The sequence below is a fragment of the Cordyceps fumosorosea genome (assembly GCF_001636725.1).
Source record: "Cordyceps fumosorosea ARSEF 2679 chromosome Unknown scaffold_9, whole genome shotgun sequence".
Lineage (NCBI taxonomy): Eukaryota > Fungi > Ascomycota > Sordariomycetes > Hypocreales > Cordycipitaceae > Cordyceps > Cordyceps fumosorosea.
Window position 1 is genome coordinate 882,508 of NW_017387309.1, and position 19,432 is coordinate 901,939.

Consider the following 19,432-nt stretch of genomic DNA (forward strand, 5'->3'; position numbering starts at 1 on the left):
CCGTAGTAAGAAGGAGATCTGGATAGCGCTTTGCAACTCCGGCGCGAACGGGAGCTGACACCGCATAAGTGAGGCGCGAGGGAAATAAACAGTCAAGATTAGGTTTTTTAAAGTTAATGCTGCTCAACGACCGGTCTTCCTGCTCCCCCTTTTGGGCGCGCGTAGTACGACTTGCGCCGCATCAAAGAAGCAAGTTTCAGCCACAACAGCCCTAGCTGTAATGAGGCTGGCTGGTTCGATGCAGATCCTGTTATACCCTATTAGGGAGGACCTTTATTAGGGGTCTTGGCATCCTGTGATTTCGGCACACATCAGCGCTCTCCCATGTTATTTCTGTACCATCTACATGCTGACGTCTGCCATAGACCTGTCTCGCCCGTCAGCCTTCGGGAGGGACGGAGGGACGGAGGGCACACAGCATACACCTTGTCGGCCCGGTCTACTTGCCGCTACGTGGCGGCGGCTGGTTTCGCATATGTCCACTATCACTATAGGAGGCACCACAATTGCCTCTTCTGGAAGGTTGCCATCCCAAGCTCCCCCCACGGCAATCTATAGCAGGCGTCGTGTCGACTGCTCGTAAGCTGCGGACGCGGGAGACGTGGAGGTGTGGAAATGAGGTTCAATGGGCAAGGAGAATGGCTCCAAGCCCGACTTTTTGTCAAGGCTGACAGGAGGATAATCTTTCTGTATAAAGCTGCTCGGTGCCCATGACTCTCTTCAAACATGTCTCTTCTTGGGCATTCTCTTGGCCAAGGACTTTCACTTTCCTTCACATTCCTAGTCTACTTCCTTTGGCCCTTTCGCTTCTTGTTTATACACTTCCTTCATCACCGTCAAAATGCGTGTCACTACCATCCTGGCTGCTCTTCCCTTGGCCCTGGCTGGCCCCATCCTCGAAACGAGCGGCGAGCCCGCACCTCTCTACCTCCACGAGGCCGAGAGGCGCTCCGAGCTTGCGCCGCTGTACCTTCACGAGCTGGAGAAGCGCGATGAACCCGCGCCCCTCATCCTGCACGAGCCCGAGGGCGATCTCGTGGCCCGCGGCGGCAGCAGCCGGTTCATCATCAAGTTCAAGGGCGACCGAGAGTTCTCCGCGGTCGAGGCGGCACTCCGGGACGTGGACGACGAGAACGTCGCGCATACCTTCAACAGCGACTTTCTAGGCTTCACGGCGCAGCTGGACCGCTCCACCGTCGAGGGTTTCCGCATGGTCCCCGGCGTCGAGTACATCGAGCAGGACATGGCCGGCACCCTCAGCGGGTTCCGCACCCAGTCTGACGCCCCGTGGGGCCTCGGCCGCATCTCCCACCGCCAGGCCGGCTCCAGCGACTACATCTACGACGAGTCGGCCGGCAAGGGCGTCTGCGTCTATGTGACGGACAGTGGTATTGATGACAGCCACCCTGTAAGTATAACTGAGCGTTGGGGTCAACAATGTGACCCGTTGGTGGGGTGGAAAAAACTAACTTCCACCGTGTAGGAGTTTGAGGGCCGCGCCAAGCAGATCAAGAGCTTCGTCTCCGGCTCCAGCGTCGACGACAACGGCCACGGAACCCACTGCGCGGGCACCATTGGCTCGGCCACGTACGGCGTCGCCAAGAAGGCGACCCTCCTCGGCGTCAAGGTCATCGACAGCAACGGAGACTTTTGGTACTCGGATCTGATCGCTGCTTACGACTTCATCCAGAAGGACGCGCGGTCGCGCAGCAGCAGCTGCCCTGGCGGCTTTGTCGTTAGCGGCTCGCTCGGCGGCAACTTCTCGCAGTCGATGAACGACGCGGCCAACGCCATGGTCGACGCGGGCTTCTTCATGGCCATTGCCGCGGGCAACAACAACAAGAACGCCCGCGACTTCTCGCCTGCGTCGGCGTCCAAGGTGTGCGCCGTCGGCGGCACGCAGTCGGACGACCGCCGCTACGCCAGCTCAAACTGGGGACCCGTCGTCAAAATCAACGGCCCGGCCGTGAACGTCCTCTCCACCGTCCCGGGCGGCGAGACCGCGTTCTACACGGGAACGTCCATGGCCACCCCGCACATCGCCGGCCTCGCCGCTTACCTCGCGGCCAAGAACGGCGTCAAGGCCTCGCCGGCACTCTGCAAGACAATCGTCGACATGGCCACCAAGAACGCCGTCACAAACCAGGTCAGCAACACGGTCACCAACATTGCTTACAACGGCAGCGGCCAGTAAAGGGAGGGGATTGAGGATTGGACAACGGCGGTCAGCGACATTGCCTCAACGGCGACGACTTTGAAACTCGGCCAGCGAAGCAACACGGTATATAACGGTTTCAATAATGTACATAGTGTGCAGCGGGTATATGCACTAGTCCCTGCTTCTTTTTCTTATATATATACGGATACATATCGGCATCTGCTCGACGATCCTTGGAGTGACCTGCGTAAAACAATTAAGAACTACTGCAGATACATCAGCCCCGACATGTACGGTTCATCCCATCATCTTTGACAGGAATGTGTAACCATGAACCGAGCTTCCTTGTAAAGAGTGCCATCATTACCCAATTCGTTCGCCGATCGCGCGATGGTATCCGGCGCGCGCCTGCCAGGCAGTATCCAGGCCGGCTGGTGCTTTATTCTTGGAAACCTCTCTCGCCTATCGGCACCTGGAAGACAGCAGGTGTGACTGCGCACCATGTCTGCACCTGCTTGAAGATTCTTGGCGATAGGCCTCCAATGTGGATAGTTATTGATTGCATCGACATGGGGTCCCATTAAACGCAACGCAGTTGACAGCACTCTGCAAATAGCCAAAGCGGCCATTTTCACCTGCAACACATAAGAAACAACAGAGCTGTCTTCTGAAGGTTGTTTCTATTCATAGGTCCATTGACAAATCAAGCCGCCTGTATGTATTGGCATGAATACACTGCTCACTGTGTAAGAGAGAACAAGAGTCAGTGTGTCGCCACAATGACGGCAGTGGCCGTGTTTTTCTTAATATAGGGGATTAATTTGCATGATCGCATCTAGCTATAAACGCCCGAATATCAACTGGGATTCTTTGCTAAATTTAACCCTCTATGTTTTATTTAACATTTCCTCCACTACTGGTAAAAATTAATTTTGTTCCCTCCCTCTATTATTAGCCTTTCTCCGCTCACTATGTCACGCATGACAACCCGGAGGATTTCACTAAAATTACGACCTTATTGGTACGAATACAGTAATGGATGTTAGATCCCTTTTTCGGTAAGCCCGAGCCTTGATATTCTGATGGGATGCTTCAAAACTAAATGAATCGCTTTGGCTAAGTCGTTCAAAATGAAACCTCCACCAAGAGATGCAGAGTTTTACGAAGCTGCCGAATCTTTTTACACGACATTTTCGGCTCGAGTCAAATGGTCTACTAGAAGGGGCGCTTCGTTTACGGTTATCTGAGTAGCAATACGCGGACACCTACGAAACAGTTTTCTTTCAGCGATGGACAAGACACAGTCGAATCTGCGACTAGTCTTTGCTCTGGTGAGAAGACAGGCAAGATGCTGAAGGAAGGTTGAAGCAGGGCATTGCATAGGATTGGCGAAACTAGGCTGATTCTATGGCAAGAGCCTATTTTTTGAGGCGCGTTCCGTGCAACAGACCAACATCTATAAATATCACCGCTCGATCGCGGGCTTGGTGTGAGATCACCATAGACACATGGCCTGTGCTGTCTCGGGTGATTCTTAGCACCTTCCTGATATGGAGCACCAGCCATTATTGCCTCTGATATCTCAGCTCCAAACTGGAAGTAATGAGGTCGCGTCGGAAGCCCTGAAGGGTCAACTTGGGGTAAGGTAATATCTTTGAGCTTCCGTCGGCGATGCAGACGTATCGCAAGCCAGCCTTGGTTTCTAAGCGCACCCCAAACCATTCTAAAGCGAAGCGCGACACCTTGTCATCTGTTGTTTCCAGTTCCATTTGGCATGCAAATTTTCTGAGAATAAAGCAGCGGGAAATGCCATAGATATTGCAGCTACACAGCTGGTTTCGTCTGCTGGGCGTGGATTTCTTGCGATCGCGATCGCGAGGTCCCGAGAAAGTATGCTCATGGCTGCCTCGAGAGATGCATTAATGAAGAAATTCCCGCTTCCATCGATATGAGAGATGTAGCCAGTGCCTGTCTTGAGTACCGCTTGGCCCTGGGTGGGAGATGCGGGAGTAGCGACAAGAGGTCGGTATTGGCTCGTACTGCTCGGTGTCGGGCGCGTACTCAAGGCACCATCACCGGTCCCTACATGATACTAGAAGTGTTAAAACACTAGAAGAACATGCCGTACTGCGTCGCTTCTTGGTTTGTCGGGGCATATCCTCATGTTGCAGTGATTGGATCTTTGTCTTGAATAACTTGCTGGTTTTCTCCTTGACCTGACTTGGTATGGCAGTGGCTACCTGTACCGCCAACTCTTTTCGAAGGTCGACAGTCGCTTTCTCGAGTTTGGCAACTAACCGTCCATAGTCTACCTTACCATCAAAATGGGTATTATGTTCAGCTGCATTCTTCACCAGGAAGAATGCAAGCCAGGTTGAAAAACCACCAATTTGAAGGAATATCTTTGCGGTAGAGTTTTCTTCGGACTGTTAGGTTGCCTGCAATGCTTCGCAAAGCCCCTTGGGCGCGCGTTCATAATTCATTAAGCGGGAGAGAAGCAGCGTGGCCTCTGGGCCAGTATCATTGGCGGGGTCCTGGGGGTTAGGTATGCGGAGGCTCAGAACATGTGTAAGAGTGTGGGAGGTTACTAAAATGCGGGAGAGTGGGAGGTTGAAGCCAGCTGCCATCATACAAGGCGACGTAGTATCGCACAGGTGTACGCAGCATCATGAAAGGAAGGGAAAGTCGTGGAGGGATTCACCGGGCGCGTAGCGAAGGCCAGATGATGGGTTCACCGGGCGCGTGGCAAAAGCAGAATGAGCGTAGCATAGCTCTATAGTGTAAATAGGCCGCAACTTCACCGGATGAAAGAATCCTTTGCTCTTTCTTATCAAGCCCCTATCTCATTTTGAAGACCAAGCAGCTTCAACTTCCTACACATCGCCACCATTCATTCCACTGAAGCACCCAGAGAGCACAACCACAGTCAAGGTCAGTTGCATATCAACGAGATGTGCACCTTTGAGACTATTCTCATGAAGGAGAAGGACTCGAAGAAAGGGAATGTCATCAGGAAATACACCATACGGGGGCCAAAGATTTCCGATTGCAAAATGGAGAATTACGAAAGGCAGGGCGTCTGCATATCCCTTTGCAACCCCAAAGTGAGATGCAATCCCGACGGGCTATGCCATCAAAGTTCCTATGCAAGTGTGCTGGGCGATTTCGCCGAGCATTCAAGGTCGGAATAGCACATTCCGAGCAATGTTGGAATGCTCCATAGTGTGGTTCTGCGTTGAGGGATGGAAAACCCTGCTCATTTTTTACATGTTCAACAAATGTGTCTATTAAGCTTGGGTAGTTTAGTACGAATAAGAACACCGGTTTTGCGCAAATTCATACCTGCTGAGCCCATCTATTCATCCTTTTGGGCCTCATCCTTCGGCTCGGCAAGATCTAGTTCCTTCACCATCTTTTGAAATGCGAAGTCATCATTTTCAAAATTTGAAAAACTCGCGCTTGGGGGCATGTGGCCCTGCTTTATCGGGAGTGCACCGCCCCTGCGAACATATGAGTCAAAGTCGATAATGACGAAGCGTCCACCATCGCTATATGTGAACATAATGTTGCCGGTCTTTCTGTCGTTGTGAACTAGGCCGAGGCTATGCAGATGTTCAAGACATTTCCGGACATGCGAACGGCACCGAGGCTTGTCGATTATGAGCCTGCGCTCGAGTTGCTCCGCGACAGTCTCTGGGTATCTCTCAAAGCAGACCCTGTAAACCGCCCGTCTTCAATGACACAGCCAAGATATTTTGCAACGTTCGGATGCGGATGATCAAGCATCATCTGACAGACACGGGCTTCCTGGAACATCAGATTAGCTAGCATAGGGCATCCAGTGTAGCCAGGAAGGTACGGCGTCTTGGTATAGATGTCTTTTCGGCCAGAGTCAAGGCAGACCGTGGGGCCTTACTCCCAGAGCGGCGAGATATGTTCGACCGGGATTTTCTTGGGCTGAAGTGATGTCATGTCCAGAGACTCGGGCTCGTGCATCACGCGCTGGTCGGTGTCCACTGCATAGTAGTCTGAGGATGACGGTGGTGTAAAAGAATTAGCGGCCATTGTCGAACGACCACTGCTCGGACATAGAGTGGTGTTTCATTTTGGAAATATGACGGCCAGCAAAGTTCCTTGCCTTTATCTTCTCTAGCGTCAAGGTTTACACAAGTTTACTCCTTGCTCCCACAGCCTGAAACGTGATTAGGCACCAGAGCCGTTGGTCACGTGTGTCTTGTTATCACGTGTACTGAAGGATCACAAAGAGTTAAAGATAGGTAGTCGCTCCCGCGTTGAATACCGGAGGTATCTTATCTTCACCCGTGATAACCAAATCTGCTTTACCAGGAGTTAGTTATTGAGGTACAAGATAGTGGGCTACAAAATTTAGGCTATGATTACAGTTGACTGGCTGACCCATGGACCATGTGGGGTTCCCAGCAGTTACGACGGCCAAAATTTCGTCAACTAATACCCTACCTCATAGGTACCTACATACATACATACTGTAGTTGTCGTCCCGAAGATGCCGTAGTGTTGGCGTCCTTCGGTCGGTCAGCGGTAACTTACCTACCACTCGGCTGCGCGATGAGGCATCAAAGTGCAAGTCTTGCCCGGGGAGTATCGGCCATGACGACTGGAGAACTGTAGGAGCCAAGCCTGGACAATTCAGCGGAATATCGCCCCGAAAACCCGACAGCGCTGGCGCTAATTGGTCAGTCGGCGATGGCTGCACATTTATCCTTGACGTGCAATTACAGCGATTGGCTGGCGGGGCAGCCTATCTATTTCACCATCGCCAATGCCTGAAGAAGGGCCTCGAAAGGTGCTCCTCTGCTCGCTCGACTCTTGCAGCTCTCACATTTCTCCTCCCGATCCAGACTCAAGAGTTCCCCGCTGCCTTCTCACTGGCGATGGTCTTGCATTACATCATTCTGATTGGCCCTGCGGAATGATAAACCCCGGCTCCAAAATGGAAATTCTGGCCTTGACACGCCATCAACGCTTCCCGCCCCGCGATGCTACTTATTAAGCTTCGACCCCTCCCCTCCGGTTTCTTTCCCGATTCCCTTTTCTTTGGCAGTGTTCCTGCACGAGTAGCTCTTGGCCATCTCATTCTTCTTTGGCTTCGGAAGCTTCATTGCATTGGCCCTGAGAGCGTCAGATCGAATCTGTCGCTACAGCGAACTACACCAACTGCCGGCCGAAATCGCCCGCCATGGCTAGCCTCAACGTCGATGAGGTGCTGAAGAAGCTGACTCTGACAGAAAAGGTCGAGCTGCTCTCTGGTGGGTACATTGAACTCATCAAGTTCTGGCACAAGTCTTACCAACCTAGGCATTGACTTCTGGCACACCAAGGCTTTGCCAAAGCATGGAATACCCTCCATTCGCATGTCCGACGGCCCTAACGGCGTCCGTGGAACCAAATTCTTCAATAGCGTGCCCGCCGCTTGCTTCCCTTGCGGCAGTGCCCTTGGCTCTACCTTCAATCAAGAACTTCTTGAACAGGCCGGCAAAACCATGGGCTACGAGGCCATCGCCAAGAGCGCCCATCTGATTCTAGGTCCGACAATCAACATGCAGAGATCTCCGCTTGGCGGCCGTGGCTTCGAGTCGATTGGCGAAGATCCATTCTTGAGTGGTCTTGGCGCTGCAGCGTTGGTCCGTGGCATTCAGAGCACTGGCGTAGTCGCTACTATCAAGCACTTTCTCTGCAATGACCAAGAGGACAAACGCATGGGCGTGCAGAGTATAGTCACTGAGCGTGCTCTCCGCGAAATTTATGCAATGCCCTTTCAAATTGCCGTTCGTGACGCCCACCCTGGCGCCTTCATGACCGCATACAATGGCGTCAATGGCACCTTTTGCAGCGAGAACACCAAGTACCTTGATGGTATGCTGCGCAAAGAATGGGGCTGGAACGGCCTTATTATGAGTGACTGGTATGGCACGTATAGCACAAATGATGCCGTCAAGGCCGGCCTCGATCTCGAAATGCCAGGTCCTTCACGCTTCCGCGGGGAGGCTCTCCAATTCAATGCCTCAACAGGCAAACCATTTATTCATCACATCGATAACCGCGTGCGTGCTGTTCTTAACCTTGTCAAGAAGGTTTCTTCACTACCTATACATGAGAATGGACCTGAAAAGACGCTTGACACACCTGAAACGGCCGCCCTGCTGCGAAAAATTGGCAATGAAAGCATCGTCTTGCTTAAAAACGATGATAATACGCTGCCATTTTCCAAGGAGAAGAAGACCTTGGTATTGGGGCCAAACGCTAAGGAGGCTACTTACCACGGAGGTGGCTCTGCTGCCCTTCGCGCATACTACGCCATTACCCCTTACGACGGTATCAGTGAGAAACTGGGCAGCCAACCTACCTTCACCGTTGGTGCCTATACCCACCGCTTTCTTCCTATTTTGGGCAATCAACTCACCGACCCTAACGGACAACCTGGCATGCGCTGGAGGGTCTTCAACGAAGCACCCGGAACCACTGACCGCAAAGTAATTGATGAGCTTCAGTTCACCAAGACCGAGATGCATCTAGTCGATTACAGTAACCCCGAAGTCAGCGATGTGTGGTATGCGGATCTGGAAGGCTCTTTTGTGGCTGATGAAGATTGCACATATGAACTCGGCATCGTTGTTTCCGGTACGGCCAAGGCATTTATCAACGATCAGTTGGTTGTCGATAATGCCACGAAGCAAACTGCTGGTGACGCATTCTTTGGCGCGGCGACCCGTGAAGAGCGCGGTCGTGTCGAGATTAAGAAAGGCCAGACCTACAACTTCCGCATCGAGTTTGGTTCTGCCCCTACTTTTACCCTCAAGGACGATGCTCACGTGCCTGGCCATGGCTCTCTGCGCGTCGGGGGCTGCAAAGTCATCGACGACGAGCAGGAGATTAAGAAGTCGGTCCAGCTGGCCAAAGAGCATGACCAAGTGATCATCTGTGCAGGCCTCAACGCCGACTGGGAGAGTGAGGGCGGGGACCGCGCATCCATGAAGCTGCCCGGCGTTCTGGACCAACTCATTGCCAAGGTCGCCGTCGCCAATCCCAACACTGTCGTGGTCATGCAGACTGGCACGCCCGAGGAGATGCCCTGGCTCTCGCAGGTCAAGGCGGTCATTCAAGCCTGGTACGGGGGCAACGAAACTGGTAACTGCATCGCCGACACAATTTTCGGCGATTCTAATCCCTCTGGCAAGTTGTCACTCAGCTTTCCGAAGCGCTTGCAAGACACCCCCGCCTTCCTCAACTTCCGCGCTGAAGCTGGCCGCACGCTGTACGGTGAGGACGTCTACATTGGTTACCGCTACTACGAGTTTGCCGATCGAGAGGTCCATTTTCCCTTTGGCCACGGCCTCTCGTACACCACCTTTAGCTTCTCCGGCCTGTCCGTTGCCGTCGTCGACGGCAGGGTCAAGGCTACCCTCACGATCACAAACACGGGCGGCAGGAAGGGCGCCGCCGTCGCGCAAATGTATGTCCAGCCGAAGCAGGCGGCGCGCGTCAATCGTCCCGTCAAGGAGCTACGCGGGTTTGCAAAGGTGGAGCTCGAAGCCGGCGCATCGAAGAAGGTCACGATTGGTGAGCTCGAAAAGTACGCCGCGGCGTACTTTGATGAAGAGCGCGACCAGTGGTGCGTTGAGGCAGGCGACTACGACGTTATCATCAGCGACAGCAGCGCCATCAATGAGCGAACGGTGCGGGTTACTATTAGTGTGCCCGAGTCATATTGGTGGTCTGGCATCTAGATTAGCCTGATAGCGTTGGATGAATGAGATTCGCCCGCAAGACAGCGATTGCCTTTTTGTTCCATACCATCATCTGATATACGTAGCAATGCATTCACATGACTTGGTGGTGTTGACCCTGCATATGCAAGGCGCCGTGACGTGACGCAATGCCAAGGGTTTGTGTGTCGTGCTAGCCTTTGGGGCAGCGGCTGCCAGTGCGTCCCGAGTATGACACGCCCACTCAGCCCGAACCAATCGTATTACACGGTAGTTGAGACAGCCAGGATGAACAAGATGGTTTGTGATTTCGCAGCAGATTCTTGAAATTTTATGACATTTCTATTGAGGCGTCTCTGTTCTCTATCTATCCAACTGTCTATAGTAAGTGAGCTGTCCAAACAAAAAAGAAATACACTAACAAGTAAACAGGAATCATCAAATCATGGCGCCGCGCGCCGTAAATAAACATGCCTCTCTCCCCCTGTCACTGTTTGGCCAGGCACCCCCCCCCCCCCCCAGCGCCTGTTTGTCTCGTCTTGCTTGTGGTTTACTGCTCGCCTGCGTGGCCGGGATCCTTGAGACCGCCGATGGGACCAGTGCCGTCGTCGCCGCAGCCCAGGAGGCCGCAGAGATCGCCGCCGGAGCCGTCGCCCTCCTGCTGCTCCGGCTCGGACTCGGACTCAGACTCGCGGCGGGGAGGCCAGTTGCCAGGCGTTTCCTCCCCAGCACGCCTGTGGGCAGGGCTCGGGGGCCAGTTGCCTTGGACGCTCTGCTCGCTCCGAGGAGGCCAGTTGCCTGGCGGCTCCTGCACAGCACGCTTGTGAGCAGGGCTCGGGGGCCAGTTGCCTTGGACGCTCTGCTCGCTGCGAGGAGGCCAGTTGCCCGGCACTTCATGCTCGGCACGCTTGCCAGCAGGACTCGGGGGCCAGTTGCCTTGGACGCTCTGCTCGCTCCGAGGAGGCCAGTTGCCTGACGGCTCCTGCACAGCACGCTTGTAGGCAGGGCTCGGGGGCCAGTTGCCTTGGACGCTCTGCTCGCTGCGGGGAGGCCAGTTGCCGGAAATTTGCTGCTCGGCACGCTCGGCGTGTCTCGGAGGCCAGTTTCCATTGATCGTCTGCTCGTTGCGCTTCTGGGCGCTCTGGGGAGGCCAATTTCCCCGTGCGCTCAGTTCCGAGCCTCTACGAGGAGGCCAGTTGCCCGGGGCGATGTTCTCCTCACGCTGGTTCAGCGCAAACCGCTTCATGTCCGGATGCTCGGGGTCTACCTCGGCAGCCTGCTCGGGGTTGCTGCCGTCGTAGAAGGACTCGCACTCGGGGAAGTTGCCCGCCACAGCGGCCTCATCCTGCCACAGGGCATCGATGGACTCGCACGGCACGGGCGCGGCGGCAGCGGTAGCAGCAAGTAGAGCGGCGACAAGGCCGACTACGCGGATGGTGCTTTTATTCTGGACGGAGTGCCGTGTTAGTATGTGGGTTGCTGCTTCAACCACAACGGGTGCATGAAGAGGAACCTGTGTACATACCATTGTCTCTATGTGTATTCCGGTCAGTAGGGACGAACGAACTAGGACTGAAGATGAACGAAGCCCAATAATCCTGTTCTAAAATAGTATTGACGATTTCAGATGGGGCAGTGAAACCCAAGAGCAGAGCAAAGAGAATGATCTGCACGAGGATGATCAAAGCTTGGGGGCACGATCTGGGCCTTTTAATAGTTGGTACCGCTGGCAACACAGCCTTACGAAGTCTCGTCAGCTACAAGATTGAGCTAGCCTCAATTCATTCAAAGCCGCTCATACGAATATGGAACCCATTTGCCCTGGCGCAGCTACCTGATGTTCTGCGAATGTAGACGAGGCTAAGAACGGGGGGGCCGCCAAGGCCACGCCCGAGTGACGAACTCGTGCTGACGATGATGGGGCGGCGGCTGTGCCCTATTGTCCTTGTCTTACAATTTCTGGGGCTTTCGGGTGTAAGAATGTTTGTAAAGGTCCGAAACAGTAGGTTCCGCTGAAGGATGACCTTCCTTGAGACTCGAGACGGCCGCGGGCAGATAGCCCTTTCGGCTGCCAATGTCATTTATCATCTCCATGCCAGTTTAACAAACTTGGAGAGGTATTTTGCTATCTGGCTTTTCTTAATTAGTTGGAACAAACAAACAAACTCTAGTTTAGTTTATTACCCACTGCTTGGGGATCGGGAGACGCCCTTCACCAATGAGATGACAACGATCTGCCCAGTCAGTGCGGACGACGATGGTGCGCCCGCTGAACAAAAAAAGATGGCTACTGGAGCTATGAAAGCAATATCCGTACACAAAGGAAACAATAGGTTGGGGGGGGGAATGGCGGCCCTAGGGTGGCAGAAAGCCAAGCCGTGGAAGTGGTTTTCATTGGCAAGGCCGCGAGCCGAACACCTCAAGCCTGACGCCTCTGTTTTTGTTGACCCCTTTTTTGGCGCTGGCTTCATCGTCAGCAATCAGCCTAGAACAGGCAGACAGCGGCTTTTGCGGACCACGTTTCGAGTTTTAGCCAGACTCGGCCGTGGCCAGGCTACGTGTAATATTAAGTTGTGAAGTTTTCTGACCGACTTACTTACATGGTATTAGCTCTGCGGGCCCGGAGTTGGCTAACAAGGGAGATCGCAGCCAGGATTATGTTCCACAATGACTAATCCCAGGCGATCAATGTGAGCTCAACGGCCGGGGAAGGTTCGGATTAGGAAGTTGGAGACTTTCCAAAAGTCCTTCCAAATTGTGGTGGTCAGCGGCATCCACCCCTTCAGCTACAGCCTGGGGGTGGTTTGCGCTGCAAGCGCATGCATACCTGCATACTCTGTGGTTGGTGGCCATGTGTCGCCGTAGCATGCAACAATGCAACCGACCCGGCTACGCGGGAAGCAACGTCTTGGTACCTTTCCGAGGCACACTCGGCCCACGCCGTTGAAAGCCTTATAAACCAAGCCTTTCTTGAAACGGCGTCAGCGGGCAGGCAGCAAAGTCAGATTCTGGGCCCTTGAGTGAACGCGTCCCCTTGGTCGGTACTTCCCGAAACCAGTCCTTCATCCGGTGTATGAGTTGGGCTCCCAGGGCGGCTTGCAGTCCGGTGACGACCTCCCTGTCATCTCCCTCTTACGCCGACGGCTTTTTTTTGCCGGCCCCGAGAGGTGAGTGAATTGGGCTCCCAATGTGGCTTGCCATGGTGATGACCTCGACCCTCTTCAACACCCGAGCCGTGGCAAGCGGGTCGTGGCATCTTTTTTGCAGTCTTTGCTAAGAAACACAGAGCCGAATTACGCAGGACGTCCATGTGGCGTCATCCGCAGCCTGTCTTGGACAAAGCTGCACCGTGTTTGAGGCTGGCTGGCTGGTGAAAAGGGTTGGTGAGGGATCAGCGAACAAAGTGACCTGACAGGTTCTGTGGGTATGGAATGAACTGGAGGGCGGCGTACATCATCTATTGGCCTGCTTCGCTCGTGTCACGTCACGTAAAAGTGAAAGGATGAGACCGCGGACTGCGAATTTTCCAGTGCGCCTGCGGATATGTGGCGGCCTTCTCGGATCTGATGCGAATGCATGCTTCTCTTTGCCTGCCTGCCTTCAGACGTCTTTCCCCAAAACCCTCTCTGTGAGACATTGCATCAGATTTTCAGGGGCAAAGGCTCTCTCAGCTCGCGCAATTTGTCCTCGTTGAACCTTGGCGTCTCGTAAGCCGCAGCGGCTGTACTGTTGGCGGCGGCAACTTTGCTGCGGCGCAGACAGGCTTCCATCTCCCAAGACCAATTAGCCCGTGAAGCAAAATGAGCAACTGGACGTTTCTTTAGTGTGATGACGGTGGCTCCGACAATATGACCAAATAGATGAGCCACGAAAGAAAAGTCGTGCCCGCAGTGATCCTTTCGTAAAGCTGGGCGGGCGTCGGGTGCCGCGGATAATCGTCACCAGGTTGCCTTCTGCGGTCTAGATTCTTCTCTTTGTGCCGGCCGGTGTGTACACCGAGTGAACCTTGCGCCGGCTTAGCCGCCAAGGTAAGGTTGCAGGTCACCGACACTCTGTCGCCATACGGCTCCCGAAACTGGATGCCAAGTAAGGGCAGGAGAATACAAGAGTCAGCTGTTTCATGCAGGATCGCCTAGTCTTGGTCAGTTTCTGTGGTATATCTCCATTAGACAACCCTTAGTCGTCCCAGGAATGATGGGAAATCGATGTTGAACTTCATATCAATGACTTGCATCGATACAACAGTACATCATGAGTGCTGCGGGAACTGCGGGATGGTAAGACAACCGCGCAAAGAGAGCTAGACGACAGTCACTGGAGTCGATGTATACATAATCTAGGTAGCCGGGTATTTTGTACGAATGGGCTGCAAGGGCAGCTAGCTCCGCGAACCTGAACACCTTTTGCAGCTTGGGCAGTTATCTGCTTTACCCGGCACACGCCCACAACGCTGCTTGGCGCGCAGCTCTTCGAAACTGCGTCCCGAGCTGCATGAGGCGCTGCCTATAACCATCCGGTGGTGTACAGGACTCCTACATACTATTAGCCCAGACTCAATGTAATACCCTTATCAGCAAAACGACGAACGTTGCAAACACTTGCTCTACTTCAATTCGTGTCGTGGCGAGCCTAGTACTCACAGAAAGCGGTTCGTCATTTGGATGGCCACCAAGTTTGGTCAAAACCCATAATGCCTCGTAGCTCCAAAAAAAAAAAAAAAAAAAAAAAAAAAAGGGGGGCATAATCAACAAAAGGCCTCGATTATTTGAAAGACTGATTTTGCCGTTTTTATTGGCCGTTTTGGCTGCATGGCGAACGAGTGAAAGGTGGTGCAGGTGGTAAAGGGTATCTTCACCTCCCTATTGGGTTTACCAGGTACCAGGCTACAGGTACACGTGCCCCCACCTTGCAGGGCCGCAAACACCCTCAAACACGCGACTAAACTCAACTCAACACGACAATCCAGATTGTCGCTGCATCGCCATGGACACCTCGGCGCCCACTATCCCTACAAGAAAACAGGCTTTTCTTGCAGCGCAGACCACTCTGCTTTCGCAGCCTGTTGCGCCGTCACGCGCTTGGCATGCGACAAACGACGCGTCTAACAAGCCCGTAAGACGACGGCTAGTCGACGATGCCGTCTTCCAGTTCAACCGCATTATAGAGGAGCATTGCCAGCGGGCCTATGCACCCCAGGCCAGTCGAAATCTAGCGGAGCGGATCAGTGCCATCTACATCGGACAGATAGATCGTCGAGAAGGCGATACGGATGACGCCGATGGAGCTGTTGGAAAAGAGGTAGACCTGAGTGAGTCTCACGCAAACCCCACCTCGATTGCTCTGCGCTAACTTTCTTCTCCGTGCTCGCAAGCCAACGATGATGCTATTGAATCACTGCCAATTTCTTGGCCATCGGAAGAGGAAGCGGTAGCCAAACCTGAGGATGCGCAAACTTACTCACGGTCCGTCTCCCGGCTTGTCGAACTCAGCAAGGAGCGGCGACAGGTTCAGCTCCGCATGGAAAAGCTTCGCCGGCTACAGGTCGCTATTGAACCACTCCGTACGTCAGAGTCGGGCAAGGGCGTACAAGAAAACTTGGTTGCCAATAACAGAGCACTGGAAAAGGAGTTGGAAAAGATGCGCGGTCTGCTGGATCGCGTCGCTGAGCACGTCGACGGCTTTCGAGATGCCAGCGCTAGTTCTCGTTCGCGCAACATAGTCAACTTGGACGAGCTTCGGGCATCCAGGAAGAGGGCAGTGGACGATTTCCTGGCCGATTCCAAGGTGTTCCCCAATTGAAAACAACAAGGGCAGACACATACCTACACAAGACGCGACGTCAGAGTACAGCCGGTGAAGCGGCTCGCAATGACCTGTTCTTTAGCCTAGATGATGACAGAGCTCCACACCCTCCGACGTCAGGGACTTTGCAGAAAGGCGCCGACCGCCTTGGAAGAATCACGCGTTTCTGCACAGCTGAAACTGCTGCCAGGCTTGTGCAATGGACAACACCTCTGCCGTGTCACTGCCATGACCCGATGCAGTCCAGGTCCAGGGGCCAGCCAGTTGCAATGCAGACGGCGACCGGTCAAGGCAAATGCGAGAGTACGATATCTGCCAGAGGATTCCATCGCGCGCGGCGGGATGCATGCAGAGTAGGTGTAGCTGCAACCCGCCGGTGTGTCAATGCCTAGTGGCGTTGAAGCCAGAGCACGCTTGATCGTTTATGGCGAGGTTTAGCGAGGCCGTCACAGCGCCAGTATCTGCCCTCCAATTAGCGTCCGCGCGTCGTGCATGGCCTCATAAGCCAAGATGTCGTCTCCCGTGCTAAAATGAGGGCCGACGAAGCAATATTCAAGGCTAATATAAACATGCAAATCCTTCTCGTCTCTTATTCATCTCCGTGTTCTGTTCCCGAAAATTCACATCGCGATTCGCATCATCGGGCTTCCCGCGCGAATACGATCCGGACGGCACGGAAGACCTACATAGCTCTTCGGCTCCCACCAACGCACCAAACTTTCTTTGTGCTATCGCCCCTTCAGCTACCTGTCCGACACACAGCCGTCAATTGCGAATATATAAGTGCCAAGGGGCGACGCATTATAGGTGCACATCTCTGTCGATGGTGTGTCGCGACCTGTCATGCAACATGGTGGAAGCAACCACCACCTCACTACCAAGGTACAGACGCAAGCCGCATCACCATATGACAACAATTCCCCCTTGTATTAAACAGGCTTCTGCTAACCCCCCTTTCCCCCCGATTTTAGTAGCATTGAACATTCCGCCTTTAGCCTCCCGTCCGAGGCTTATCAAAGCTTATGCTGACCTTTCGTTTACGCTGGCCCGCCGTTTCTCGCTGATCGCCAACACTCAAACAGCTGCCAACCAGTACCTGTCTCGAGACAAGACAGAACGCACCGTCAACCTCACAGCCGTTGGTTCACTTCCCAATTTCGACATCCCTGTCAGCCGTCCGACTGTGCTCTCTCACGCCAATATATGTATATGATAATATCCATTTGTATCCTTTCATCCGGCTGGTTCGCCTTTCCAGCCTTGTACGCCCTAATCATCTCGCCAAAACCCTTGCAGCGGCATCCCTATCGTATTACCCGCCGTACACGTCTCGGCATTCTATTTCCATACCACCACATTATTGGCTACACATATCAGCTGTCAATCCTTTTGCTAACACACTCACCGCACCTACTACCGCTGCCCTTCTGGTCATCGCTGTCAACATATCGGTGCCCAACCTTCCATCCTTGGATGCCACGGAACCCGCCCTTTGTCCAATTGGTGTCACACGATACTATTTCTGTATATGCTCGTGTAAAGGCTCCCGTCGGCCTTTTATAGAAGCACTTTCTAGCCTCCTTTGTGTCATACATTGGCCTTTGTGCTTCCCCGCACGGCCTATTTAACCTTCTACCTCGGCATCGCTTATCATCCGCTTATCACCTGAACATCATCTTTCTTTCAGATTGCGATCTTGTTTACGCAACGTTCTGCCACTTGATGCCATCTCAAGTTCAAGGTACAAGCTTCAGCATGGCACTCAACGCACCAGGTATTATATTGCGGCGAGCCACCGACGAAGGTGAAGACGTGGCCGATTTTCACAACAACAGGCTGCAAGAGGGTTGGAAAGAATGGCCCAATGAAGCTGGTGTAAGTATGCACTCGTCTCGTTGTTTCTTATGCTCACCTTCTTTTCTAGTTTGAAGGCCTCGAAGAACATCGTGGTCCCATTGCGCTGAAAGTTCAGGGCTCGATTCCTGAATGGGCCGCCGGCTCTCTTTACCGCACCGGGCCCGGCCAGAGTTCCGTTGAGACCGATTCTAATGGCACTTACAACATTAGTCACTGGTTTGATGGCCTGGCTCACAGCCACAAGTTTGACATAGTCCCGCCCGCCGCACCAGGCGGCCAGACATCAGTCATGTATTCTTCTCGGCGACAATCCGAGAGACTGGAGCAACACATCAAAAAAAGGGGAAAACGAGGCTCTCCCTCATTTGGCCAGCGCGCTGATCCTTGCATGGGAATTTTCTCAAAGGCAATGGGCGTCTTTGCTCCCCGTGATCAATACAACAACAACGTCGTGCTGGTGCCCAACTTTCCCAGCATCGACAAGGAACGCAAGCCAGCAAAAGAGACTGGTCATCGCCCTGATCTTGATAATCTCTACATTACCACAGACACAGCTGGCTTGCAGAAGATCGATCCGCAAACTCTGGAGCCACTGGGCTATACGGATCAGTCGAGTTTGCACCCAGACCTCAAAGGCCCGCTCTCATGCGCACACGCACAGCGGGATCCCGAAAACGGCGACCTGTACAACTACAATCTCGAATTTGGCCGCTTTGCGACATACCGCTTTTTTCGCGTCAGTGCCGCCACAGGCAAAACAGATGTCTTTGCTACGGTATCGGAGCCCGGACTGGCCCCAGCCTACATTCACAGCTTCTTTCTGACGCCCAGCTACATGGTGCTGTGCATCCCAACTACCCATCTTGCATGGAACGGTCTCAAGATTCTATGGGAACAGAGTGTTCTTAGCTCCATAAAGCCGTTTGACGAGAATAATCAGTGCCGCTGGTTAGTCGTCGATCGCAGAGGTGACCGTGGCGTCGTTGCCCGCTTTTCTACGCCGGCATCCTTCTTCTTCCATTCCGTCAATGCTTTTGAAGAGGAGATTCAAGATGAAAACAATGAAAGGCGTACTGATATCTCGCTCGAGTACGTTCGCTACGACAACACAGACATCCTCAAGAGTTTGTACTACGACGTTGTCACAGATCGAGACGACGCAGCCAAGAAATTTTTCTTCACAGATGAGCGTTACAAGAAAGGGCACGCCCGTCTTGTTCGGTACCGCTTCCGCCTACCACATCATGATACACCACAGACCAAGCAAGAAGCCGAGACTGCTGCTGGTGAAGAGGTGGTCTCAATCCCGGCCCCGCACGCAGGCGACCTACCCATAATCAACCCGCATATGGCGCACAAGCCTCACCGCTACGTGTACGCCGTTTCGAGTCGCGGTATCAGCTCTTTCATGGACTGTCTCGTCAAGACGGACGTGCAGACGCGCGAAGCCCTCCTCTGGCGCGGCGACAAGGGCCACACCCCCGGCGAGCCCATATTTTTAGAGCGGCCGGGAGCGACGGAGGAAGATGACGGAGTGCTGCTGAGCGTGGTACTGGACGGGGTGTCCAAGACATCGTATCTGCTGTGCCTGGACGCAAGGTCGTTGGAGGAGCTTGGAAGGGCAGAGGCAGACTTTCCGATCGGGTTTGGGTTCCACGGACATCACCAGCCGATAAAGCGCTGAAGGCATAATCGGCTATTTGAATTGGCGATAATATTTGGATGTGAAAAACTGATGGATTATGTATATTGACAAGTCGTATTCCAATAATAGTGGCGGAATCCCACATTCAGAATGAACAATGCTTATGGCTTTAGCCACGACAACGGAATGTAAGCTTTTGTGTCACTTTATCTCTACGTCTAACAT

The 19,432-nt window shown here is 53.4% G+C and overlaps 6 protein-coding genes across 6 annotated transcripts; 4 read left to right on the forward strand and 2 right to left on the reverse strand.

Moving 5' to 3' along the window:
* Positions 1-841: 841 nt before the first annotated feature.
* On the forward strand, positions 842-2,194 carry ISF_04454 (Peptidase S8, subtilisin-related protein; the record flags this gene model as incomplete). The annotated part of the gene is made up of 2 exons (XM_018848060.1): positions 842-1,408; positions 1,484-2,194. The coding sequence occupies 2 exons, from the start codon at positions 842-844 to the stop codon at positions 2,192-2,194; spliced, it is 1,278 nt and encodes a 425-aa protein (XP_018705016.1).
* Positions 2,195-5,513: 3,319 nt separating this feature from the next.
* ISF_04455 (hypothetical protein) lies at positions 5,514-6,223 on the reverse strand (the record flags this gene model as incomplete). Its single annotated transcript, XM_018848061.1, has 2 exons — positions 5,514-5,760; positions 6,075-6,223. 2 exons carry the CDS (start codon positions 6,221-6,223, stop codon positions 5,514-5,516), a joined length of 396 nt encoding a protein of 131 aa, XP_018705017.1.
* Positions 6,224-7,376: 1,153 nt separating this feature from the next.
* ISF_04456 (beta-glucosidase) lies at positions 7,377-9,924 on the forward strand (the record flags this gene model as incomplete). Its single annotated transcript, XM_018848062.1, has 2 exons — positions 7,377-7,446; positions 7,496-9,924. The coding sequence occupies 2 exons, from the start codon at positions 7,377-7,379 to the stop codon at positions 9,922-9,924; spliced, it is 2,499 nt and encodes an 832-aa protein (XP_018705018.1).
* Positions 9,925-10,453: 529 nt separating this feature from the next.
* On the reverse strand, positions 10,454-11,431 carry ISF_04457 (hypothetical protein; the record flags this gene model as incomplete). The annotated part of the gene is made up of 2 exons (XM_018848063.1): positions 10,454-11,350; positions 11,429-11,431. The coding sequence occupies 2 exons, from the start codon at positions 11,429-11,431 to the stop codon at positions 10,454-10,456; spliced, it is 900 nt and encodes a 299-aa protein (XP_018705019.1).
* Positions 11,432-14,886: 3,455 nt separating this feature from the next.
* On the forward strand, positions 14,887-15,702 carry ISF_04458 (hypothetical protein; the record flags this gene model as incomplete). The annotated part of the gene is made up of 2 exons (XM_018848064.1): positions 14,887-15,211; positions 15,275-15,702. The coding sequence occupies 2 exons, from the start codon at positions 14,887-14,889 to the stop codon at positions 15,700-15,702; spliced, it is 753 nt and encodes a 250-aa protein (XP_018705020.1).
* Positions 15,703-17,460: 1,758 nt separating this feature from the next.
* ISF_04459 (Carotenoid oxygenase) lies at positions 17,461-19,246 on the forward strand (the record flags this gene model as incomplete). Its single annotated transcript, XM_018848065.1, has 2 exons — positions 17,461-17,580; positions 17,630-19,246. The coding sequence occupies 2 exons, from the start codon at positions 17,461-17,463 to the stop codon at positions 19,244-19,246; spliced, it is 1,737 nt and encodes a 578-aa protein (XP_018705021.1).
* Between the last annotated feature and the right edge of the window lie 186 nt (positions 19,247-19,432).